Source organism: Colius striatus, chromosome 2, assembly GCF_028858725.1.
Source record: "Colius striatus isolate bColStr4 chromosome 2, bColStr4.1.hap1, whole genome shotgun sequence".
In the NCBI taxonomy this organism is placed as follows: domain Eukaryota; kingdom Metazoa; phylum Chordata; class Aves; order Coliiformes; family Coliidae; genus Colius; species Colius striatus.
This window is the reverse complement of record NC_084760.1, coordinates 21,963,912-21,991,595: the sequence shown is the minus strand read 5'-3', so window position 1 is coordinate 21,991,595 and position 27,684 is coordinate 21,963,912. Positions and strand designations below refer to the sequence as shown.

Below are 27,684 nucleotides of genomic sequence, written 5' to 3'. Positions count from 1 at the left end.
CATTCCTTTGTGTGTGCAGACGAGAATATTGTTCATCTTCACAGCTGTCGTTTCACAGATTCAAGGACAGTTCTTATCTGCTGGGCATTATTACCAGCTGTAGGAATTCTTTCAATATTTCCCTTATAAAAACATTGTATTAAAAGTGTCTTTTCTTTGTGTCATGCTCTTACTTTTTCTACATAAACTTAGTCTTATGTTGAACACCTTTTTCAGATAAGATTAGTCATGTTTAAAAAAATCAAGTAGTGTGTGAGTTTAGAGCTTAGTAGTGGATAAGAGATGGACAGCCTAGGAAGTAGATATTACCTTGCTATTCGCAGAAGAGATCACTTTGTTTTAGATCTTTTGTTCTTACTGCTGGTTTCAAAAACCCCTAATTAAATATCCTCTGCAATTCAGTTAATTCACCCGTTAATCAAGATCATCAATAAACTTACTGAAAGGCTCATGGAAAGCTTTCCTAAAACAAAATAGTCTTAGGCACATGATTTTCAGACTCAAAGCAGAAGAATTCTCAATCAGAAGTCATTTATAATGAAAGCAGTTTCAATGACAGTGTTTTTGCTTCTAACAGCATGCATTGATTCTGACGTTCCACAGGGGCTCTAGCTCTCCAGAATTCCATTTGTTAGCTTATCTACTCAGCCTTCCTTTCCAGATGATTGTGCTGCTCAGCACCTCACCATCTTCATTCCCAGGAGGTAATGGCACCACCAAAAAGACCAAGGGGGATAATGCTGTATGGAGAACCAGTTCATTGCCAGGTGGAAACTGTTTGGTTTAGGGGTTTTTTTGGAGGGAGATAGGAGGTAGAAAATAAGTAATATATAACTCAAATCTAATTAACACTTTTTTTTTTTTTTAATCACTGATTTTAAAATGTTGTGAAGGAGCAAAGCTCTTTAGAAGCTTTCTGCCTCATGCATTTGGAGATGTTAATGACCAGTGCTTATACGCAGAACATTACTTCCCTATGACTGCTGGATGGCCATATTATGATATTTTAGTCAGACAATTGTGGTACTGAATTACCAAGGCAAAATAAAATCATTGGATTTTAGTATAATGGGAAAGAATATTATAATTCTTTGTTTACATTCATCTGTGATTAATTATTCACCATCAAGAAGATAAGATATGGTGTCATTCATTTATATAAGGAAACATCTGGTATGGCTGGTTATGGAAATTGTGTTTCTATTTTGTCCAAGAAGTCACACTGGAAAATGACCCATTGAATATGAGGTTGACAGGACTTCTGGAGTATTGGGGAAATTATTTAGGATTGACATGTAAAAAACAAATTGGCAGCTGAACCCGCAGTTCATCAGTGGAAAGACTGCAGTATAACATTTAATATGCTCAAGACAGCATAAACCTTCCAGGAGGCAAGCAGCTGCATTTTATATCAGCTGGAGCTTGTATATTGTTTTCATGTTCAGCCTGAGATACAGTGAGTTAACCTAATTGAATAGATGGCATTACAGACTCTAATTAAAATGCCCCAGGGCACTAGACCAACAGGGATTAAATCTGTACATCAAAAATACCAATCTCATTATACCATCATATTTGGGAGGGCTTTATTCTTCAGGAGTATAATGAAGCTTTCTTGACGGACTTCTAATAGCATCTATCTTCATTTTTTAACTTCAATTTGAACTTAGTGAAGGGACTTGCCTGTGAGACTTGATATTGGGTGGGAGATCATGACTATTTGGAGGATGGGTTCTGAAACAAGTTGAAGTATCGCAGACCTCTCTTGAGGAAAGCGTCAAGTTTTTCCGGGCACTGTTAGCCTGACAACTCAAGCTAGTTTCCGGGCCTTCACTGACACACTGTGGCAGAGTTAGGCATAGCAATCATTTGTCTTAATTCTGGAGCAATAAAATGCGGTGAGACGAGGAAGTTTTATGTTTGGTTACTTAATAGCCATGAGAAAAAAAATAACTGCTCTTTGTGAAGGCTAGCCTGCATGTTTTCATCTGTAGCAAAGTTATTCACTGTAACTTGGAGAGGTTTTATAAAAGAAACGTTAAAATACAGAAAATAATCAAATAGGTAATTAGGTCCCAATAGAGTTCTGTCAGTCAAGAAAATCATGCACAGTGGCAGGACGTTTCTCCATTTTTTTTCTCTCATATTTCTCTCCCACTTTTTTTTCTGTTTAAAAAGAAAAAAATCCTGGTCATATCTTCTTCAATGCCCGTGTTAATACCATTTTTCCCACTTTCTTCCTTCCCTTCCTCTTCCTTCCCTATTAATAGTTGTGAACACGAAAGATTGCATAAAATATGAGTATATAACATTAAATCAAGTTTTTCTTCAGAGCTATTTTTGCTGTTTCATAGATTTTCATCAGAGGTCTGAAGAGCTCAGCTTGGGCCACTGTATTGTGCCCTAACTAAATAAGTATCCTTTTAACTCCGTGATGTCTTCGCAAGTATTTTAGGAAGGCTAGTGCTGGCCTCATCTCCTGTTTTATGATTTTGGAGTATTTCTTTGGAAAAAACACTTTCAGTTGAGAATCTTCATTACTTTTCTAATCCTTGCCACTCTTTTTCAAGCTGAGCAGAAGGTCACAGCTGCCTGCTATTTCACTCAGGGTAGGCAGATGGCATTTCCCACTCCATGGAGCTTCCTTTCTCTATTTTTTTTTTCTCTTTTTAGTTTCTCTATTTTTTTCACAGTTTGTACAGGAGCTCAGTGCCTCCACTTCTCTATAAAACTATCTGAGATGAAAATGCATATTCAAAGGAGAGTGGAGAGCATACAAAATTATTTTGTTCTGATGCTTAACTGGTTATCGTATGTTCGCTGGCATAGTCAAACTATTTTGCACACCTATAAAATAATATTGTTTGAACACAGGCTAGAGCATCCTTCTCAATGATCTGCTAGAGCACTGGTATATCACTGAAGATGTTGTCCAAGACTACTGAATAACCTTGTACTGTAGTGGCCTCAGAAAGGCCTTGAGTCTGGAAGGAATATATTGAACTAGTTTCCTGTCATTTACAACATTCTGTCTTGTTCCCATAACTGGTCCCCATAATCCTCACAGCTCTGTTTAACCCTGCACTGAAAGAAACCACCAGTGCTTGAGCAGGCTGAAACAGTATTGCAGCCAGCGTAGGGATGTAATTGGGGGTGAAAGCTGACTTCTTTTTAAAATATTTCTTCTTCAGAGGCCTTTTTACACAAACTCATTTTTTGTATCCATTCACAGAATAAGTTTCTGGGATATTTCATTATTATGGTGTATGTAAACATGCTAATTAAGATTCTCTTGTGTTATGTGCTCCATGAAGAATAGGAAATTATTTATGCTGCAGATGATCTAGACTTAAGTCTAAAAGTGAAACACACGAATCTACATTATCAAATTGTATTTGTATGCTTGAAAATTATTTTTTTTCCATCTTTCAGGTGCCTCTTTTTCCCATAGATTAGAATTCAATGGAATTCAGGGCTACTCTCTGTACATTGGCTTTTCTGAATACTGCTACTCCCTGTGTAACAAGGACCATAGTCTTTAATCTTTCTCTGAGGAAAAGCAGGTACCAGAGTTCATCTAAATTCCATCTGTGTTAAGCCAATGTGATCGAGAAGGCTTAGTACAGAGCTGGGAATTAGGAGTCCAAGTTTCTTATTCTGTGTCTGATTTACTGAATGGCCTTTAGAAATTTCTGTACTTTACTTTCTTTGCATCAAAGATTAAAATGATAGTATTTTCTTAGGTCATTGCTCACACTTGATAGAAAACTTTGAACACAACATGCAAAATGCTATGCATTGATTTCTGGTACAGTTTGCTGCCAGTGAGATTGACCTCACATTTGTTAACTTAATAGATTTGGTTTACCAGAAATCATGTTCATGTTCATCTGCTTTTTTCTAAACAGGTCAGGGCAGGAATGAGAACAGGCCTTGCTAAAGAACTTAGTCTGCTTACACCTGGCATCTTTAGACACTGACATCCTGTCTGAAAAGGGTGCACCTGTCTGAATCAGATACAACATTGGACTGTTGAGACCATAGCATGAGAACAAAGTAATCAAACTCTTTTAAAAGTTTTTTAAAGACCTTTTAAAACAACACTTTATTTAACTTTTACCTATTGATAAGGTAAATTAAAAGTACAGAAAACATTGATGCTTAATATTAACTTTTCCCTAAGTATAAGACAAGACCATACTTTCAATATGAATTGCACTCAAGACAAAGAATAAGCCAAAAGTAAAACCCCCAAGTATTAACATTATTGGAAGTGAAATTATGTTAGCAATTTTTCCCCATAGCATTGCATTTCCAATGGCAAATGACATTCCAGAAGGACAGCAATATATTATCTTCCCTGTTATGTGCTACCTCTACATTATCAGAATGTGAGTTATAACTTATAGAATCATGGAGTCCTTATGATTGGAAAAGCCCATCACTAAACTGAACCAGTACTTCATCTACACATCTTTTGAATATCTCCAGGGTGGTGACTCCAGCAGCTCCCTGGAGAGCCCGTTCCAATGCTTAATAACAATCTCAGTGAAAAAGTTCTTCCTAATGTCCAACCTATACCTCCCCTGGTGCAACTTGAACCCATTTCCTCATGTCTTATAACTCATTATTGAGATAAGAGATTGATCCCCACTTCACTGCAACCCCATTTCAGGTAGTTGTAAAGAGTGACCATGTCTCCTCTCAGCCTCCTCTTTTCCAGACCAAAATATCCTCAGCTCTCTCAGCTGCTCCTCATAAGACCTGTTCTCCAGACCCTTTGCCAGCTTTGTTGCTCATCTCTGGACATCCTCCAGCAACTCAATGTCCTGTATATAACAACATATGTCCTGTCCTACGTAACAAACTGTAGTAATCCCATGTACCAAGTGACAATGATAAAGTCCTGGATAGTTATATTGTAATCATCATGCAATGCTATAGAAATAATTACTTTAGTACCTAACAGGTCACGCAAATGTTAAACAGATATAACTAATATGATGTTTCCTTTAAGTTCTTGATTTATTAGCCTTGCCTTTCAGATATCTGAGGCCACAGCTAACAGAACCTGAAATTCTGTATTCAGGAAGAAAACAATAGAAGAAATGGATACCATGGGAATTTTTATCATTCAGTGAAGAGCTTTGCAGAGGAGTTTGACTTGCATTTACAAGAGCGTGATAGATATGTATCAAAGATTAAATTCATACAAGCTATAGAATCTGGAAATTAATTTTTCTACTGTGGCACAACAGCAGTTTTAAATGAAACTTGGAAGCCTATATCCTAAAGAAGTAGTTGACAAAATCCCCTTATCTTAGAGAAACTGAAGGCCACCTTGCTTCTGCCTCTCTCTTTGTCCTAAATATCCCTAAATGTCTAAAGACAGCATTCATAAAGAAGTGCTCCAATTTCAGCTCCCACTAAAGTTCTAGTAAGGTCTCAGATAAAGATTGTGCCAATTCTGGCCACTGAAAAAAAAATTGGACAGCAAAGGTGCTATGCAGTCTGAGACCATAAGGACAGCTGCAGAAGTTTTAAAAATGACCAGCATTAGAAGATAGAGAGTTCTGGAGCTGTACATTCCGAAAAGAAAACTAAGCAAAGATGCAAGAACAGTCTTTTCATAGGTGAAACATTGCCACAAGGAAAAGCTCTTCTTCATTGTAGTCTGTGAACAGAAAAAAAAAAAAAAAAACCAATAGCAGCCAAAGTAGACTGGACATCAGAATTTGTTTGTTTTTTTCTATAAATAGGGAAAGTAGATAAACACTCTAACACATTTAAGAGAGCCGTGATATCTTCAAATATAACACATTTTAAAATGTTGGGTTGACAGCAATGGCTTAGCGGTAGTCTTGCTGTAGTTGTGTTGATTTGTGGAATGAAGTAATACATTTTATTAGATCAACTGATGCAGCTAGAACCATCCTTCTCAGAATCTAAAGAAGCATCTGCTTTTGAGAGCTTATGGGCCTTAAAGTCTGTGTCATTTTTTTTTCCTAGCTGTTTTAGCTGGTTTAATAAGAGAATGGCTTAACTCTAACTGATTCCATTTTAGATTTGGACAACCTCTTGAGAACCCGTCTAACCGTTCTTTAGCATTCTGTGATCTATTTAATATAACTAAATTAAGTATACAAATAAGTAAAGGGTGGGTGTCAGGAGTATGGAACCAAGCTCAATGATGTCCAATGACAGGACAAGGGGCATTGGGTATAAACTGGAATACAAGAGGTTCCAAAGAAACAGAAGGAAGAATTTCTTCATTGTAAGGGTGATGGAGCACTGGAACAGGCTGCCCAGATGGGTTGTTAAATCTCGTTCTCTGGAGACATCCAAAACCCACCTGGACGAGTTCCTGTGTGACCTACTCTAGGTGGTCCTGCTATAGCAGGGGGGTTGGACTAGATGGTCTTTTGAAGTCCCTTCCAACTCTTAAGATTCTGTGATCCTGTGATATTGCTATAACCTGGCAGATTGAGGATACTTTGAATCTTTGTCCAGATTTGCATGATGGATGAATTACCGTTTACAAGAGAAGAATCTTTGATGTACAGTGAGTTGTACTGTTTTCTTACAAGAAGTATAACAGTGTTTATGGAAAATTTTGTGCCTCAGTAATTAGACCTAAAACATCCAAAAGCTATTGACTGCTACAATCTCTCAGGACTTTGTTTCCAGAGTTATTAAAATCTTTATTTTCAGGCTAATTTCTTAGACTCATTTTTTAATTTTTAATGTATTAGCTTATACATTTAGTGCAACCATGTTAAAGGACTCATTTGCCTGATTTCTAAAAGCCTTTCAAATTGAAAGAGGAAAAAAATATAAAGAAACCTTTAAAGACACGTATTGTAGATGCTGCTTCTGATCACAGTAGTCATAATCAAAAATATACCACATTTAAAATGAATGGTGCTTAATACTGCAAAATTACCTTTATTTACTTACCTTAAATCACAGTTGCCCAGACAACAGTTAGAAATTCTCTGGAGATGCAGCAGATATATTATGCTCAGCAAAGTATTTTATAAAATGGTTGCTGTCTTGATACAATTTACAAGATTCTGTGTGGTAGCAATTTGAATTAAGCATTGTTCTAGCATAAGAAAAAGATAGATTTCTACAAATGTAATTGGTACTGCCATAGACTAGAGTCAATGGATTAAAATAGATATGAATAATGTGTCAATAGAATTTACAGTAAAATAAACTGGTTTATATGTAAGACTTTCCCATGCTGTGGTCTGTGGAAAACTACTCTTTATGTACTAAGATTTTCTCTTCCTATACCCTCTTTTTATCACTTTAAAAGAGAATGCATGGCTTTTGCACAGAACTGCATAGTCAAATATCCTGTGTTAAACAAAGGACACAAACATTTCCTTAATTCTGCAACATCAAGTGTTTTCCTATTGAAGCATTCCCCAAGTCAGTTCCCTCTCACTAACTTGTCTGTCCAAATTCAGTTTGTATTGCAGTGTGGAAGAATCATCACATGCGGACAGTTACCAACTATTTCATAGTGAATCTCTCTCTGGCTGACATTCTGGTCACAATTACATGTCTTCCAGCAACTTTAGTAGTGGACATCACAGAAACGTGGTTCTTTGGACAGTCCCTCTGCAAAGTGATTCCCTACTTACAGGTATTGTTTTACTACACTATACATACATTATCCATGTTACAAAAAAACGAGAAAGAACAACAGCATCTTCCTAACAGTGATAATCTGATGGAAGTCTATCCCTGGTACTCCAGTAGATATCCAAGGGTAGCTGCTGAGGATTAAAGGACTGTTCCACTTTTGAATATGTTTTGAACAAACGAACAAAATTGTTCTACAAAGGAAAAAATATCTAATTATTCGTGTAATATTTTAAAATTAATTATTCAGATGAAGTTTTGCAAAGTCAAAGTTGTATAAATTTACACTTTCAGAGTCTGACCCTGCTACATCTTCTCAGTTCAAGTAGCACCCTAATCTGTGAATTGTCCTATTGATTCTGGTGAGATTACAGCAGATAAGGGTATCTGTTGTAATTCTGTAAGAAGTGATGCAAAAATAAGTGGTTTCCTGCAAATAATTTCTGTTTAATAATTGCCGAAAAAGAACAAATTGTGTTTTAAAGAGGAATGCTTTTTTAAATTCTGGGGAAAAAAACCCCAACTTTAAGTAATTGTTAAAGCTATGAAAAATTACATTTACATTGACATGATATTTCCTTTTCTTTAGACAGTTTCAGTCTCTGTGTCTGTACTAACCCTTAGCTGCATTGCTTTGGATCGATGGTATGCAATTTGTCACCCTTTGATGTTTAAAAGCACAGCCAAGCGAGCAAGGAACAGCATTATAATTATCTGGATTGTGTCCTGCATCATAATGATTCCTCAGGCTATTGTTATGGAGTGCAGCAGTGTGTTCCCAGGATTAGCCAATAAAACCACCTTGTTCACAGTGTGTGATGAGCACTGGGGAGGTGAGTGTGTCATTGACCGTAAAGACTGAATTTGTACTGCTGTTATGTAATAAAAATATCAGGACATATTAATATGCAGTCAAGTTATATAAACACATCACAGTACATTCTTAATTATCTAGCTTTCCTGGAACTACCATTTTTCAAATACTGTGAAATCCTATTTTCTTTTGTATTGCTAAGACTTAAAGTACATTTGAACACAAGTTTAAATGAATGAGGCTGGCTTGTGACTTGACCATGTTAATGTTTCCCAGAGGGAAGAAATGTTCCCACCCTTAAATGCTTGTGCTTATATAATTCAGTGATTGATGGGCATTGCAGGTTTACAAAGACTTCGGTATTTAGCCTTAAGAAATAACTAAAAAAGAACAGAATTTCTGTTTACCTGATATATTGCTTTTGCCAGTTGCTGATATTTGAGCAGTCTTTTTGGATATCTCCTGAGACGTCAGTGAAAATTACATGTCATTACAGAATTTACAGAGATGTCATCAATACGGGTTAGCAAGTTAGTCTACAATTTGAAATTTATCATGGACGAGATCACTTCCATAACTTTGTAAATGTAATCACTTACAAATTATTCTATCCAGGATGTGTAATTCTGCCTTTCCAGATTAACTTTGAATCTAACTCGTTCTGAATTTTAATTCAGCTGTAAGAAGCCATAAGGGTTGCCAGGAAGTAACTACTTCTAGTTTGTCTCTGTTGGCAGCAAGTGGTGTTAGCCACCCACCCAAATGGTTACGACTTAACTCTGGTGGGCCTTGGCCTTGCTCCAGCGCTAACAGAGTGTATGAGTTTCATGCTGTGACTCTGACACGGGATATAATGACCATCAGTAACACTACTATTCACACACGGGAAAATAAAGCCAAGTTTGCCCAAACATGTAACTAAAAGGTTCCTGTTTAATAACTTCGAGTCAGACTAAAGCACAATCAGATTCTCTCCCAGAGCTGTCTCCAGAGAAGAAGATTCCAATCCTGCGAACAATTAAGATCAAATACATTGGATCACCTGTACATAATTATCCTAATAAATTAGCTTAAGCAACTCAAACTGCTGAGGGCTCTTCCATGTGCTGTTTTGTAAGTTGGGCCACCATGGGATTAATGAGAAGATACTGGCTATTACATTCCCAGTTCTTTAAGCCCTTTATCCCAGTTAGTCCTCTGGGACAAGTCAAGGGGACAGAGATGGTCATTAGCTAGCTGGCACTCCTTGCAGACAAAGATGGGCTGAAAGTTTGTAAATTAGAGGAAGCCTCTGGTAAGCTGTGAGTATTGTACTTCTTGTTTCATTGGAGAGGACACATCTGCTCTTTACTTCTATTGTTCATTCTTCATCTGTGAATGATTTTATATCTCAGTCTGCTGCTGGATGCTGCAGTATTTACGTGACTATTTTCTTTCACACCATTCTCTCCAAGTACAATTTGTGTCCACTTGTTTTGGCTACAGAACTAATTATGCAAGCCTTCACCACTTCAAGATTAGATCTGCATCAAGGATTCTTTAATCAACCTAGGAAATTAAAATGATGTGGTTAATTAATTAGGGAGTCAGGAGAGAACTTTACTGGGAAATGCAATCCCAAAATGTCCAGATCTGCATTGGCTGCTTTTTGATTCCCAATAGGAAAGAGTTGCTTTTGACTTCAGAGTCTGCAGTAGCCTTGGAACTAATTTAAAGAGTGCCTCTTGTTCAGTGCTGCACTGAAGTGGTTGCAGCCCACAGATATGCCTGAGCTGAAGCACCCATTACACAAAAAAAAAAGAAAGACTCCGATATGTTTGCAAGACTCTACTCCTATGGAGTGTATTGTCCAAATGAAATCTATTGATCTTCACGTTATGCTGTGAGCCTTCACTTGGATGTTTGAAGAGATTTGGAGATGAAAGAGGTATAAGAGAGGCAAGTACTTGTGCACAGAATGAAGTTCTTTTTGTGTATGACTTCAGAAATGAAGTGCAAACACTTCAAAATGATTTAAATTTTTTAAAAAACTTATATTGAGCATGGAATTAAAATAATTTTACATTAAAAATGCATTAAAGTTTTCTGAAATGGGAAGCTTTTCAATCCACTGAAAGATAATAATCCTATTTTTATCCTGCTACCTTTTTAATGAATTATTCTTCTAATGATATTGCACCATCATTGCTAATTATTCTACTGGTGTATTTCAGCCCTCTATAAAAATAATCCTATCCACTTTCTAATAATAGCTTATTATAGTAATTTCAGAGAAGGAGTGTGTTAAATTACAAGTAGGTTCCTCAAATAATGAAATTATTAAGTAAATGTAGAGTGAACCATATATTATCCTATGGAGAATAGACTGTCATTAGCTACAAATAGTTTCCTTTCAATTGAAAATGTCTAAGGACACGGAGTTTGGCCAAAGCATAGAAGATGCAGTCTTTCTACTGAAAACCAGGGTTTGAAATCACAAAAGCTTTCAAACGAAAGAACAGAAGAACAAGCATAACAGGGCAGCAGCAGTCTGAAAATAATGGTGAGGCTTGAGGCCAGAAGAAGGAATAAAGAGATGATCTTTTCATTAAAAAATAGTTTCACTTTTGCTGTATTTTGTTTCACCATTTTTTACTCTGGGGATATCAAGAGTCAAAGACAGCTAAGTAAGAGGAGGCTGCAGGAGGAAAAAAATCTCATGTCTCTACAAATAAGCTGTATAAGCAAAGAGAAAGTGGAGATGTAAATACTGCACACACTGAAGAGACTCTGAGCAAATCTAATAGGAGAATCTATTTAGAGAAAAGTGATTATATTTGTGTGTTTACTGCTTTGTTTAGAACTTTATCCATGTTATGCTATTTAAAACTAGGGTAAATCAACTAAATTTTGCGGAACGTCATGTACACGATACGTCCCAAAGACGTTAAATTGGGAGTAGTCAAGTTTGGGACTGCAAAAAGGAAGTGCTTAATGACACTTCTCAAGGTGTTTTGAAACACCTCATTCTGGAAATTCAGAGCCACTGAAACATGAGGTGCTACAGTTGACTAGCTGGGAAACCCATGTCGTGGAAAATGTCAGAGATGCCAGAACAGATGCCTACCCAGACTTTGGTCCTTCTGCTGAAATCCATACAAGCCTGATGAGTGTCTCTGGAAGGAATATCTGATCAGCACTGTGATACCTGGGCTCCTTAATGGGGAACAAAAAGTGGCCACCCTGACTAATAAGAGTTCAAGTATGGTATTGGAGAGCTGCCAGTGACTGCAAATGGAGAAATAGCTCAGCCTAAAACAGGGCTCAATTTCTTTTTAATTGCTTCTGGCATTTCTGAATATAAGTCTCATTGCCAATTCTAGGCTGAGGGGTTTTCATTTCAAGTACTGTCTCATAACAATATTTTATTTGGGAATACAGAGGGATCCAACATGTGACCTATGCAGGCTCACTTAAGGAGCGAGTGTTGGCCACATTTCTATAATGGTCTGTAATTGCTATGTGCTGAATGTGATGATAAAGTGCCAAAATAAAAGAAATGTATACTAAAATGAGTTCACCATGTGTCCTAGTCAGCTAAATATGTTCTATTAGAGCTGTTCATGAAATGATTTTTAGCCAAAGTACATTGGCTAACCCTTTGCAAATGATAAAAAGAATATGGAGATAATCCTTTCCCAAAACTACATGGTTGAATGGAAAAGAAGAGAAGACTTTGTGTTCTATTTCTTCTTAGAGTACTCATAAAATAGTACAAAAATGTATTGTATTAATTCTGAAAAACAAATAGATGGAAACCACATTATTACATTAAGATTTATGCATCTTGTTATCAAAGTGTTTAGTATTTAAGGAAAAAAATGTGTGACATTTTAATGCAGAAAGAAGTCAGAATATTACTAATACTAGAATTATGCTTGTTATTATCATGAATTGATAACTCAAGCATAATAGATCAGATTTGAAGATGTGATTTTAGTATTAGCTCTCTCTAAGTGCATCAGAATACAGTTTGAAAAGAATTGTGTTGCGTGGTCAAATTTTCTCTACTATGGGCTCCCAATTCCTAACATCCCTATTTATTAAGTTTTATTCTAAAAATACACTACTTTATCTGCATTATTTCTTCATATTGATAACTCCAACACCCTGTAGGCATCCTCCTGAGACTAGACAATCTGGGAACTGTCTACTGATGCTCAACAAACTTGACAGTCTTCTTATTTTTCCCTATTCTGAGGGAAACTGTTAGGAGTACCAATTTCATCTCAGGCTTAAGGGAATATTTCATTTGCTAAACATATCAAAAGCTTTGATATGTTTTTACTAGTTGTTTTTACTTGGTATACATATGTATGTGTATACATGTATGTGTATATTTATGTACACAAATGTCATAAAAATCTGGCAAAAATCCAGAAGCTGTAGTTTCAATCTCCATCCTCATTGCTTCATTGAACAACAGTCCTGGACTGAAACGTGGTGCCCAGAAGCAAGCTCTAGAAAAGTTTAAATTCCTTTTAATAACCCCTGCAGCAGACAGAAGCCTTGTTTTAGCATACTGTCCCTTTCTCATACTGAGTAATCATACTGATTAGTGATGGCTGGTGCTGAGCAGGAACATGAATCTTACCCCAGTCACATTCCAATAGCCACTTTTGCTTTTTATTCACTTCTATCTTTTCAGCAAAATAGCAGCCAGTGATGTAAGAATTATTAATTTCTTCTTAAAGAGACGGTTACTCCAGCTAAGAATGCTCTCCCACAGTCCTGAACCCCATTCAGTGACATTGGAAGGCATAAGACACTTTTCTCTTCTTCTACTTGACAGTAAGAGGTTCAGCAGTCTTAGACAGAAAGCTGATATATAACCAGGACCATAGACTGATTGATGTTCTCGTTCAAGAAGCCTGGAACTCACTCATTTGATAAATGAACAGCATCCCAAACCAGCCCTTCCTCTTTCTTGCTGCTATGATTGTCAAACAGCTTTAAAGCTTTTCTTTGGCTTGAGAAGCTAAACAGAGTCATGATTCTTAGAGAAAAGTTCTACAAAGGGCTTTGCCCTGGGTGGAGGAAGGACAGGTTTCCTTTGATGTTTAGCAGCTGGCACTTTCCAGGTGGCTAAACTTCAAAGGCAAGTGTTAGAATCTTCCTCCAACCTAGTCCTTCAGTTCTTTGTAGATAGCTAGGCTTATTTAATGTTTCACTTTACTTGGAATGCTAAATTGGAAGCCATAAACTCCAGATGGCCTTTTAAATATGTACTATCCTTCTACCTGAAAGGGGCCTGGCTGCCTGCAGAGCATTGATGAGGCAGGTGGCACCTCCTTCGAAGCAGAAAGAATGTGCTTTCAGCTCTGACCTCCTGTGATCCCAGTAAGTTATATTCCTCCAGCTTCTCCTTAATTTCTCCACCTGCTAAGCATGCATGCTGGCGTTTCCCTGTCTGAAAAGACTTCTGTGAGGCTGCATTTTCTGGAATGTAAAAGTAAGTTTGAGATCATCAGTCAATACACAAACCTAGTTTATCACCAACTATAAAAAAAATCTGTCCCAAATGGTCTACCTCCCCCTGGGATATTGACGAGAGCTAGTAAGTGCAGCTGCTAGTTAAGAGCTGGTAAGCTACTTTGCTACAGGATCTTAGAGCAAGTAAGGAACCAAATGCTGCTCATACAACTATTTTTTTGAATCCTGATTCATCAGAACTATCAAATGGCCATGTCTCTATCACCTTTGCTAGCAATGAATGTGGGCTCTCTCTTGCTATATCAAGTTTCCCTGGCACTGAAGTTTTTCTGACTGATAAACCAGACAGCACTTTCAGGCCCAACACCGACTGTAATATCACTCAGATCTGGATTTGAGGATGAGCCTGAAGTTAACATGATGGAGTACTCCTCCTTGCTATGAGAGCTATGGGTCAAGTCTTTGTATCTCCTTGTCTAAACAAACTCTAAAGGATTCTCTTGGTATGCAAAAAGGACCTCTTGTTTGATAGGGTCTACACTTTCAATCACTTTAAGAGGCAGAAATTGTTTGACTCACCAATATTTTTATCTTATGCAGCTGTGGTTTTCTTTTTTTTTTAATTGAAACTACAATCAAGGCAGAGTTTCTGTTGCAGGTCTTATAATCTAGAAACATTCAGAAATTCTGGAAATTAACATAAACATTCCTTTTTTACTCTAGCCAAAATGCAATTCTTAGTATTGCCATGCAATCTAACTGGCCATAGAGTGCACAGTTTCTCTACTGCTAGGTGTCATTACTTTCCATAATATTCATTCCTCTTCCAAGGTCATCTCTAAATGTTAAGTTGTAGTTAACATCAACATTTGTTAATACTAATCTGCATTTGAAATTACAAAAGCAAGTTTTCCAGGCCATCATTGATGATTCAGCTATAATCTTATAACATTCTTAAAACACAATACACTTACAGCACTTTTAAGATGATTGTCTCTGAGCAAATAACACTCATAAATTGTCTTTTGAAAACAGAACAAGAAACGAGAGCACAATGGGAGGGAACTCGTTATTTTTAAAGCTAAGTAAAAAGCTGAAATTTTCTAAGTTTAGAGTACCTGACTGAATTAATTCTATATTTCTAAATATAATAATAATAAATCACTGAGCCATATTCACATTTATTTTGCCACCAAAAGGTGATTTAAGAAATCTGTCTCTCCTCCCACCTGTGTGCTGTAGTCTACATTCTCTGATTATAAACCAGAAACTGTGTGATTTATTCAGGGATACATGGTAGCCATTGCAGAATTAAAGCTAAAGGCAGTTACACAACCTAAGTACATCAAAGATGAGGTAGCTTGGATAATTATCTAAATAATGAAATTTTCTATCTTTCACTGATTTAATAAAGAGTATAAGTTCTTAAGACTTCATACCCAAAGTAATAATGTGATATGAAAGCAATAATACTATATAAGAGATGCTTGAGATAAAAGTATGTTAATAATAGAAAAAGAACTTATATAAAATCCTGGACACATCTTCCATTATAACCTATTGAATTGGAGAAACACATATATAACTATATGAATAATTTGACTTAAAGTGATTTTGAAATGTACGTATGTTTAAATCCACTTTTCCTATTTGAATTCTCTTTCCAGCTGAGGTTTATCCCAAAATGTATCACACATGCTTTTTTCTGGTGACATACATGGCACCACTGTGTCTTATGGTGTTGGCCTATTTGCAAATATTTCGAAAGCTGTGGTGTCGCCAGGTAAGTCACTTAACACCAGCTCTGTTTGCTTGCTGTCGTGACTTTGTGCAGATTACTACTTACAACTTTTTTTCTCTATATGCTCCATCTGATCACTTAGGACTTTGATTTTTACATCCAGCACTGTTACCAGGTTCAGTGACACTGCTGGCTTACAACTACCTTGGATAGATTCCAAGGTGCCCTAAAAAATGAAGGCTGAATATCCAGTCAGGCTGAATATAACTCAGTTCTTTCTCATGTCTATAAAGGGCTTGGAGGGTGAAAGAGGAAAAGGCAACAGAAAGATAGACTATAGGCAGAAGAAAGATCTCTCTCATTGTAGCTGAAATGCTTACCAAAAAACCTTAGCTGACTTTATTTATAGGGCTAATATCCCCTGTGGCAGTCAAAAGTTAGTAGTCTGTACATTTTTTGTTAATTTTTAGTTTTCATTCTACAAAGTCTCAGGTTTATGGTAGTTTCCATCTGAACACACTAGAAAGTGTGTGAGGCATGCTGTTACTACTAAAATTTGATGTGAATTGCTGACAAATGATGTGGTTTCTAATGTGAACATTGTTTTTTTCCAAGAAACTATTAAATTAAAACTACAGAAAAGAAAACAGGAATACTAAACAAAAAATCCCAAGCAAGCCAAGCACACAAGGAATATTTGAATTCAAGTGGTAAAAATGATTTGAATTTTTTCATTTAAAAAATGATGTTAATTTTTTCATAAAAGTTCCCCTTACAACAAGCTAAGTGATTTCATCTTGAGAATAATTTTCTGGGAGCATCAATCAACAGTTTTCTCTTCCGTGTTCTGCTTTCTCTGGGATTTTTCTATAGACATATTCCTTTGCCTTCCACTGTCCTGTCATTCTCTAAAGGACAATAAACTCATCCTATAGAAGACATGATGCAAGATATTCCCTCTACTGCTTGCTCAAATGGCTCTAACAGTGGCTGACATTTACATCAAGACATGAGCATGATTAATTTCTCTTTCACCATTAAGTCTGTTACCATCCAAATTTGAGACTGTCCTGACCAGATAATAATATCTGCCACATCAGGAGCATTTTTCATGCAGTTCTCTCAGAGAAATCACAAGTAGACCTTAGAATCCTAAATATAAATATGTTAAAAGTAAAAATCAAATCTTCCACTGACAAAACATATCTCTTGCAAATAACTAAAATGTATGAAAAAACAAATCTGCTATAAGGTATTTTGTTATCATCCATACATCATAATAGCAATTGTTTCCATTTCTAATCACATTAAGTTAATCCAGAGTTGATGTTTAAATTATTATTTCTGATTTAATTTCACATTTAATCTTAAATAATATGACAATTTGAAGGTAGAATTTAACCATTACAATCTGAGGGGACTTTTCACCCAAACAAAGGTTTTGCTCAGTTAGGTTTGAAACTAACTTCAAACATAGCTCTGAGATGCTCTGCATTGTTGAATTGTGTCTATACTTTTTTTACAATCTACCTATTCTCTCAAACTGTCCATTTGTGTCAATGCAAAGCAATTGTTCTTAATCTTCACGTAGCTTGAAAATCTTTGATAACAATTTGAGGGGATAGAGGAAAGGTGCATAAGAAACAACTGCAGCTTTTAGTACCTGTTTGGACAAAGCTAGTGGGCTTTCAGTGACTCGTTGGAACTACACAAATTCTCCACAATTATCTCTATGATTCAGTACTGAAAAGCAAATAGTTGCATTATGCTGGCATGTGTAGACTTGTACATACATAATCATAGAATCATTTAGATTGGAAAAGACCCTTAAGATCACCCAATCCAGTTGTAAATCTAGCACTGCTACACCCACCACTAAACCATGTCTCTAAGTGTCACTACTTGCCTGGGCAGCCTGTTCCAGTGCTTCACAAATCTTTCAATGAAGATATTTATTCTAATCTCCGACCTAAGCCTCCCCTGGCACAACTCGAGGCCATTTCCTCTTGTTCTATGGCTTGTAACACATATATGGGCATTTACATAAATCGATATTTGTAAATATTGTAGGGCATGCACACGCCCTCTCTTCTGAAGTGTTATGGTCCTTAGATGGTACTGGTTCAGCTAATCATCTCTGGATATATGGCTCTTCTTTCTATTTTTTTTCCTGATAAAACTCTTTCTGTATTATTGTCTATTGGGGTAACAGTCTCAAAGCCCCTGTGTAGGCCAGGTAAAGACTGAGGAAAATAGGGCTTTTTAGAAAGGTTTTTGATACGAACTTCTGGTGATCTATCAATTTAATACGTGTTGTATATGGTCTTACCTTTTATCACCTCTTGCCAGTAAAGTCAGGTTAAATACCTGAAAAGACCCGTCTACCCGCACACACAAGAGCAAACCATGTACACTCTCACATCTAACATTTCTGTCCAAATAGCCCTTTTCGATTTTGAGCCAAGATAACATTTCCCTTTATCTAAACTGCATTTAGCTACAATGAAAGCTGGTCACTAATTTCTTCAAGAGAAACTTTGATATAATCAAGAGAGAGACATTTGGCTGAACTTCACTGATATTGTCTCCAGTCCTTGCTACAGTCTGGTAACTCAGTGAGACTGAAAAGGATTGAAAAGCTTCTGCTTCAAACTTAGAAGAACAGAACATCAAAGTACACCTGATAAGCGAGAATCAGAATCTTAGTGTACTATCTCAGTAGTGCATGCCAAAGATACATTGCAGTGTTACACCACACAGCTAAGTAGAGTAAATCCCTTACAGTAGGACAGACAAGTGATGCTGATGAATTCACTTGAATGGGTGGGAACCCTCAGCGGAAGTAAGTGCAAGGGAGAGATTTTTTTCTTTGTGTCTATAAACACATTAGTTAAAAACAGATGTTATAGTATATCTCCTCTTCTGCTTCATTGATTCCCTGTTTATTACAACACAATTTGCCAAAACATTTCAATAGTTGTAAATCATATTTGATGGTGCAGATAAATGCTAAATTAAGGGCTTGCCTGTGGAAGGAAGCTAGTCACAAAAAAACCACAAAACCAAAACTAACAAAGCAAACAAAAACCCAACCCCAAAACCAACATTATAGCTATTCTAGAACAATTCTGAATGCCCATGCTTTTGTGTTAGAACCAGTATTCCTTTTTTAGCTTTATTTTTTACGTAAATATAAAAAATGTATTTTTTTTCTGGTCAGTTTGAGTGGACAAGACCTAATTTTTAAAATGTTACCATAGACAATTTGAATTTTACAGATACTTTTAAACCTGAATTATTGTACACCTATGAGACTAGTCGTTCCACAGGCAGTTGCATGATGCATGAATAAAGCTGTATTTCTGCCCAAAAGGTTTTCACAATGTATAACATTGAAAACATTATAAATGTCATTATAATGGAGTTCTCTGATGTCTTTGTCATCTGTAGTCTTTCACATTTGTCTGTAGGCAGGAAATAATTTTGAAGAACTGAAGAAAAAATGCTTTGTTTGACTCAGCTTATGTGAGGACACAGAAAACAAAGATCAATTTTTTTGTTTGTTTTAGTAGCATGGTGCTACATCTACCCATTGCAAGATGTCTTTGGCTAATCTAATTCTTCCTATGTCTTGGCACTCTTCTATGATTCCACTTATCACTGTATGCACATTCAGTTTTGAAAAGTATTGCAGAGAGATCCGCTTCAGCTGTTGTTTCTTTAGCTGCCTCTGTCATCTAGATTGCATACTTGGAAGTTTTATGGCACTTAAAACTAATGTAGGCTTTAAATCCTTGTTTTCCAATGCTGAAAAGCAGTTCAGTATCTTAAATTAAGAGCATATTAATGGGATAAACAAACTATTCATGGAATCATAGAGTCATTACAGTTGGAAAAGCAATGTAGGTCTTTATGGCAACGTAATTGTAGCAATAGGGTTGGTGTGATAGACTGAAGACTCAAGCAGGGCAAGGAATGTGAGAAGAAAATCTTAATACACCAGTTGATATATTTGGATAAAACATAAATATTTATGCGGTGTGTCTGAAATGGGGCTTGCCTCTTGCAGCTACATCAATTAACATAATAAAAACTCCTACTTCTCCCTGCAAGCTTGTATTGTGTATGTCAACATGTCTATTTTTTTTTTATTATAGCTACCCACCATGCCAGTTTTTCAAATGCCCCTGGTTTTGTCATTCTTAGATCCCAGGAACTTCTTCTGTTGTTCAGAAAAAATGGAAGCCTCTGCAGTCCTCAGCACAACCCCGTGGGCTAGGACAATCAACAAAGTCAAAGATTAGCGCTGTGGCAGCTGAAATAAAACAGATTCGTGCAAGAAGGAAAACAGCACGTATGCTAATGGTTGTCCTCCTGGTTTTCGCACTTTGCTATCTACCAATAAGCATCCTCAATGTCTTGAAAAGGTAAAGTTTATCCCAAAATGTAAACACTTGGTAAAACTTTGTGTCTAAAAAGTCCCCTGTTTCAAGATTCCTGTTATCCTTGCAGATACTTTTGGAGGATAAACTTACTTATTTCACAATAAGGAAACAGAAAATAAGCATATAGTTGAAAAGAAAAATGTTTGTCTAACCATAATGCTCAAACTAAAGGACAGATTGTGGAACATTATTAGCAAGCTCTTCATCATGGAAATGATCTAGCTTATCTCCTCATCAAAAGATGTCATTTACATGGGATTACAGCTTGTTTCTTGTAAATGCAACCATGGAAGTATCTTTTACTTAAAGAAACAGCTGAAGACTATAGGAGAGTCTTGTGTTGTGGCTTGGCCCCAAGGTCTGTGAAATCTTGTTTTCAAACTCAAGCCTCATCATGTACGATTTTGAGACCTTAGTCTAACCCTAAGATTTTCTTTTTTACACTTTTTACTCCTGTTCATTTGACACATACTTGTGTATACTCTTTCTTTTTATTCAGTGCCTGACAGGCTAAGGCTTTGGTATAGTTATATCTCATGAGCCCTCTGGATTATTGATATGCAGCAACATATATCAGAAGATTTTAATATCCTAAAATATAACCAGTCTAAAACATAACCACACCAATGTGCTTGAGGAATACTTTAGTTTTTAGAGAAAAGTTTAAAGTTGGATATTAAGACTTAAATACATCCCTCTCAACTCTGGCGCTTTCCTGAGACCTAATTTAAGTACTTTTCAGCCTCAGTTCCCTTGGTAGACAATGTGGAGAGAAAGAAGTATTTCCAGAAGGCAATTCAGGCCACCTACAATCTGAACCACAGAGGAACTCTACAGGCTGCCTCAACTACAATATCAGAATAGGTCCACAGTTAGATTTTCACTTAAATGGCAAAAGTAAGTTGTAAGGAATCTGGGCAAACCAGATTTCTCTGGAGGACAGAAGCTGCTATGGTGGCCTCAGTTTGGGGCCAATTCAGAGCCTGTTCACTCCCAAGACTCCCTGCTTTATTCGAGAGCAAGGCTATAGCCAGGAACCTCAATGACAAGAATAAGTCAAAAACAACTTTTCCCATATTTTCGTGGCTTATCTGACACCAGCTGACATTTGTTTGCAAAGTAAAGTACTGATGGCTAAGCCACCAAGACAGGAGGCTGAGGGTTGGGGATAGGACTTCGTTTTCCCAAGAGAGTGAGCACTGTTGAACCAGCTTTTCTGTGATACTGCAAGTAGATCATCAGAGAGAAAATTGGGCTAGAAGCTGGCAAATCTTTATTATATTGTTTCTAATTTTGTCATCTTTCAGGTTCTCTTTTGTTTTTCTGTAGGGTTTTTGGGATGTTTAATCATGCCGATGACAGAGAAACTATATACGCCTGGTTCACATTCTCACACTGGCTTGTATATGCAAACAGTGCAGCCAATCCTATTATTTATAACTTCCTCAGTGGTAAGTTACAGTTTCCTAGAATTCAAGTTTAATGTATAGTTTGAATGTAATGAGCCATAGCAAATAAGATTAATGGCTGTGTAACATCAGCTCAGCCTCTCTGGCGGGAGCTAGATCCTCTTCTTGGAACAAGTTTTCTGAAGTATCCTATTACCTTCAGGCTATCTACCTACAACTAAACTAAACAGTGCCAGGGCCTGAATCCAGGAGCTTGAATTTGACTGTGCATGTCATTAATTTGATAGAGAAGTCCCTGGCATGACTCTGGAGTGAAACAATTACCATTCTCTAAACAGTCTTCAGATACTGTCTCAAAGGTATCACAGGCCAGGAGCTGTCCCCACTTGGCATTTTATATGCAGGTATTGGCTTTTGGAGGCTGTGGGTCTTTAATAGTATTTGCATAACCAGACTGTGCCAACTAGGTTCAAGGCCAAATAAACAGGCAAGATGCTCTTACTAGCATAGATTTGTCTTAACTTATGTTTGTCTTATTTGACTATGGACAGCAGAATCAGGACCTAAACTGGTGATATTATGGCTAAGTATGGGTTGGCAGAAGTCTGTTGTTCCTCACTACACATTTGCTCACTGTAAATGGTTTTGTGGTGTGTATTGTGAGGATAACCTGAACAATTTACTCTGAGCCCAAAAAAGCAGATTATTTGTTGTTGAACACTTTCAATCTTCTTTAAAAATGTATTCAAGATAAAATACAAATCAGCCGTGCCCTCTCATTTCACGTCAGTAATGATTTAGTCATTTAAGCCTGTGATTACTCAATTACTTGGTTTTGTTAGATATGTTTTTAATCAACAGACTATCCATGATGTGATTTCATAAATCAGTCTAGTTTATCCACTCTGTCTAGCCAAGAATCATTTAGGCTTCATACCATACCTCACAGACATTCTTACATAACTTTTTTCTGTCTTTCTCCAAGATGTTAAAATTGTGATTTCCTACTTCTACATTAGAAAAAGGTTTGGGTGATTTGGGTTAATTTTGCTTTAGATAGCTACTGTATTCTAATCTATAAAGTTTGATGAAATATGATTTACAATACGATATTTTCATGAGTCTTTTTTGTGGTTGACAGGGAAATTTAGAGAAGAATTTAAAGCAGCATTTTCTTGTTGCATCTTTGGCATTCGCAGTCACCATGATGAACGGCTCTCCAGAGGTCGTGCCAGTACTGAGAGTCGGAAATCCTTGACCACCCAGATCAGCAATTTTGATAACATTTCAAAACTTTCAGAACATGTTGTATTGACCAACATAAACACACTTCCAGCAAATGGTACTGAAATTATTACCCACCGGTAGTATACCCCTCCCTTGTCTTTTGATGCAATGGAAGTAAAATTTAATTGTGCATAAAACAGTATTTGAACCTGAGAATCATGCAATGATAGAAAAGTGTTTACAATTAAGAACTTACTGTACTGTTTAATAACATTCTTAGTGAAAAAGTTTTTCCTAATCTCCAATCTAAATCTCCCCTAGTACAACTGGAGGCCGTTTCTTCATGTCCTGTTGCTTGTTACCTGGGAGAAGAGACTGATCCCCATCTCACTACAACCTCCTTTCACGTAGCTGTAGAGAGTGATCATGTCTCCACTCAGCCTTCTCTTCTCCATACTACACTCCAGTCCTCTCAGACATTCCTTATCAGACTTGTTCTCCAGATTCTTCATCAGCTTTGTTGCCTGTCTCTGGACCTTCAACACCTCAGTGTCCCTCTAGTAATGACAGGCCCAGAAATAGGCACAGTATTCGAGGTGCAGCCTTTCCAGGGCCAAGTACAGGGGGACAATCATTTTGCTAGTCCTCCTGGCTATACTATTCCTGATACAAGCCAGGATGCCATTGGCCTTCTTGGCCACCTGGGAACACTGCTGTCTCATGTTCAGGTGGCTGTAGGTCCTTTTCTTCAGGACAGCTCTCCAGTTATTCTGCCCCAAGCCTGTTGCATTGCCTGGGGTTGTTGCGGACCAAGTGCAGGACCTGGCACCTGGCCTTATTGAACCTCATACAATTGGATTCAGCCCATCTATCCAGCCTGTCCAGGTCTCTCTGAAGAGCCTTCCTGCCCTCAAGCAGGTCTACACACCTGCCCAGCTTGGTGTCATCATCTAACTTACTGAGGGTGCGCTCAATCTCTTCATCAAGGTCACTGATAAAGATGTTAAACAAAACAGGCCCCAACACTGAGCCCTGGAGAATACCACTGGTAACTGGTTGACAACTGGATTTAATTCCACCATCACTCTCTGGACCAAGCCGTCCAGCCAGTTTTCCACCCATTGCAGAGTATGTCAATCCAAGCTGTGGGTAGACAGTTTATCCAAGAGGATGCTGCAAGAGACAGTGTTGAAGGCTTTACTAACGCCCAGGAAGACCACAGCCACAGACTTCCCAGTAAGCAGGTCTTTTTGTCATAGAAGGAGATTAAGTTGGTCAAACAGGACCCGTCCTTCATAAAGCCATGAAGGATATGATGGTTAAGATGGTTAGGATATGATGGATAAGATGGTTATCAGGGGGAGTCAACATGGCTTCACCAAGGGGAAATCCTGTTTGACTAATCTGAGAGCCTTCTATGAGTGCATAATCAGCTGGCTAGATGAGGGGAGAGCAGCGGGTGTCATCTACCTGGATTTCAGCAAGGCTTTTGACACTGTCTCCCATAACATCCTCATCAGAAAGCTCAGGCAGTGTGGTTTGGATGAGTGGACAGTGAGGTGGATTGAGAGCTGACTGAATGACAGAGCCCAGAGGGTGGTGATCAATGGCACAGAGTCGAGTTGGAGGGCTGTGGCCAGTGGAGTTCCACAGGGATCAGTTCTGGGGCCAGTCTTGTTCAGCATTTTCATCCGTGACCTGGATGAGGGGACAGAGTGTACCCTCAGCAACTTCACTGATGACATCAAACTGGGAGGACTGGCTGATTCCCCAGAAGGCTGTGCTGCCATTCAGCAGGATCTCAACTGGCTTGAGGGTTGGGCAGAGAGGAATCTCATGAGGTTCAACAAGGACAAGTGCAGAGTCCTGCATCTGGGAAGGAACAACCCCATGCTCCAGTACAGGCTGGGGGTCGAACTGCTGAAGAGCAGCTCTGCAGAGAGAGACCTGGGAGTCCTGGTTGATAATAAACTAAATATGAGCCAACGATGTGCCCTCGTGGCCAAGAAGGCCAATGGCATCCTGAGATGCATCAAGAAGAGTGTGGCCAGCAGGTCAAGGGAGGTTCTTCTCCCTCTCTACTCTGCCTTGGTGAGGGGCAGGACTCCCTCATCTGGAGTCCTGTGTCCAGTTCTAGGCTCCTCAGGGAAGTGCTGGAGAGAGTCCAGTGCAGGGCCACCAAGATGATCAAGCGTATGGAACATCTTTCATATGAAGAAGGGCTGTGGGAACTGGGGCTGTTTAGTCTGGAGAAGAGGAGATTGAGGGGTGATCTTATTAACATTTCTAAATATTTAAAGGGTGGGTGTCAGGAGGTTGGGACATCCCTTTTTTCTATAGTAGCTAATAACAGGACAAGGCGTAATGGGATGAAGATGGAACACAAAAAGTTCCACTTAAATATAAGAAAAAACTATTTCACTGTTCAGGTGATGGAGCAGTGGCACAGGCTGCCCAGAGGGGTTGTGGAGTCTCCTTCCTTGGAGATCTTCAAGACCCGCCTGGACATGTTCCTATGCAACCTGATCTAGGTGGACCTGCTTCTGCAGGGGAGTTGGACTAGATGATCTCTAAAGGTCCCTTCCAACCCCTACTATTCTATGATTCCATGATTCTATGAAAGCCATGTTAACTGGACCAGAACCTTTGATTGTACTGAGTTCTTCACAATGACACTCAGGATGTTCTGCTTTAAAACCTTCAACAAAACCTTTAAAACCACTGAGGTCAGGCTGACAGTCCTGTAGTTCCTAGGATCCTCTTTCTGGCCCTTCTTGTAGATGAGTGTCCCATTTGCCATCCTCCAGTCCAGTGGGACCTCCCTGGTGAGCCAGGACTGCTGGTAAATGATGAAAAGTGGCTTCATCTCCTTTATTTCAGAAGCGTAGATGCAGTCAGGGAAAGTCTAAGATAGTAATGTTTTATAGAGAGATTTTCTTTGGATCTATACTTCCTTTAGACTCCTAAGTAAATAAAGAACATGTACCTAAAGTACAAAAAAAATTTTCCCTGGAGTTGCAAAGTGTTTACAAACAGCTATAGTCTACTCAGAGATAATTATTTGAAGTGGTGGTATATTTTATAACAAATGTTTTAACTAAATTGGGTATACAAATTGAACTATCTGTATGTTCTTGGCTATTTCAAATGACCTGCTTACCATACATTCTGGTGTGAATTGGACTGATCAAATAAGAAATTCACATTATTTTCTCATATTCTCTGTTCTTTCATGTTGATTGGGTTTATTGTATGCATTTAGGGACAAATGGGATTTTTCTGCAATACAAGTTGATAAACAAATCTATACAGTCTGAAATGAAAGGCAGAAGTTGTTCAAGCTTTCCCAATTCTGTGTAAACATTGAAACGATTGAGCAATTCCCTAGCTTTGTGAATTGATGGAAAATGGCATATAATTTGTTATTTGATATTTCTCATTACATTGTATGTTATATCCCATCAGGACTTTACAAGGGATTGCAAATACAGGATTCATCTCTCCTGTCCTAGGGATGTGAATGTTTGTTGTTGTGTTCTCAGCCACTGTAGGCTAGCACTATATAAGCTACATACTGATAACAGAGAAACTAGTATCTCCAAGGACAGCTAATCTGTTCCTAAAATGTGTATCTAAAACTAATTACATTAATTACCTGTGAAGAAGTATGTTCCTTACTATAGGAGGATTTTTTTCCCCTAAATTCAGCTTGCTCTTCTCCAATAGTGTTGCCATTCCTACATATATGGCAAAAGCAAGGTTACTGCCATGAAAACCAGATGACAGTGTGACTGTAGATTATGTTTTACTCTGTATCTGTTATTCGTCATCATTCACTTCTCCTTGCTCATCCTATGCTCATGGCAGAGGGTTTGGACTAGATCACATTTAAAGGTCTCTTCCAAACCAAACTATTCTGTAATTTTGCTATTGACTTGTAAATAGAAAGCTGTAGTGTTCTGCTGGTCACAGTGACATTTGGATAAGAAACCACAGGATGAATGCATATTAAATAAGTAGTAGACACATTAAAAAAAATGTTTAAAAGTAAGAAAAATAAGGTTTATACATCAGAAATCCACTTGGACTTTAGTCAAGAATTCTTCACTTTAAATTTGCAAGTGTAATTTGGAACATTTTCTGGCAGACCCTTTTTTTAATAGATAATTACCTGTATAATGTTCAGAAATTGACACTCACAGAGTGAGCCAGTCAGCTACCTTATACAAACAGTAAAAGAATCTTCAAATATTTCTTTTATCTTACAGGTGTTCCAGCTACACTCAGCCCACTGAAATCAGTGGAACTGCCTGTCCACATACCAGGGATGAACATGACTTCAAATTTAGATGAAGATGTGAGAGTTTCTGCAGAAGCCACTGGCAATACGGAGAATGCAGAGTGGAACAGATTTGTCCCTAGCATAACTAAACTTACCTCAATAGAGTTACAGCAAGGATGACTTTGGCTCAATACATGTAAGACCACCAGAGAATGTCACATGCTTTTGTGACTACAACTGGACAAAGGGATTCCTTCAAAATGACTGCCTCTCCTACTTCTTCTCAGTCTTACAGAAACCTACTTACCTCAGTATGAGCTAAAGAACGTGTCTTTAGAAACCTTTTTAAAGATTGGAATGTATCATACTTTGTAAATACTGTAGATATTTATTTTTATATATTTTAGATGCTGTGGAATGTTCTAAAATGGATAATATAAAGAACTCTAAGTATTTGAAAGAAGTCTCAAACCCCATTTATTTATACTGTTTCTATAAATGAGTGACTTAGTTACAAGGAATGCTTAGTTATGCACTAGTGCTATTCTGCAATTACTTTGCACTGCTTTTTCTGCTAATTCACTTGTGGTAAATTCTACATTCACTATATGACTTTCACTTCAAATTGATTTGGAGAGATT

At 37.6% G+C, this 27,684-nt stretch overlaps 1 protein-coding gene across 1 annotated transcript in view; it reads left to right on the top strand.

Annotated features, from left to right (window-relative positions):
• HCRTR2 (hypocretin receptor 2) overlaps nt 1-27,422 on the top strand; it is a 37,899-nt gene extending 10,477 nt beyond the window's left edge. The window contains exons 3-9 of the mRNA XM_061990480.1: nt 7,476-7,654; nt 8,243-8,486; nt 15,607-15,722; nt 19,887-20,107; nt 21,455-21,576; nt 22,676-22,876; nt 27,030-27,422. Of these exons, the coding sequence (XP_061846464.1) occupies nt 7,476-7,654; nt 8,243-8,486; nt 15,607-15,722; nt 19,887-20,107; nt 21,455-21,576; nt 22,676-22,876; nt 27,030-27,223 (1,277 nt within the window). The 3' untranslated portion in view covers nt 27,224-27,422. The remainder of the gene's footprint in view (nt 1-7,475; nt 7,655-8,242; nt 8,487-15,606; nt 15,723-19,886; nt 20,108-21,454; nt 21,577-22,675; nt 22,877-27,029) is intronic.
• Nucleotides 27,423-27,684: the final 262 nt, after the last annotated feature.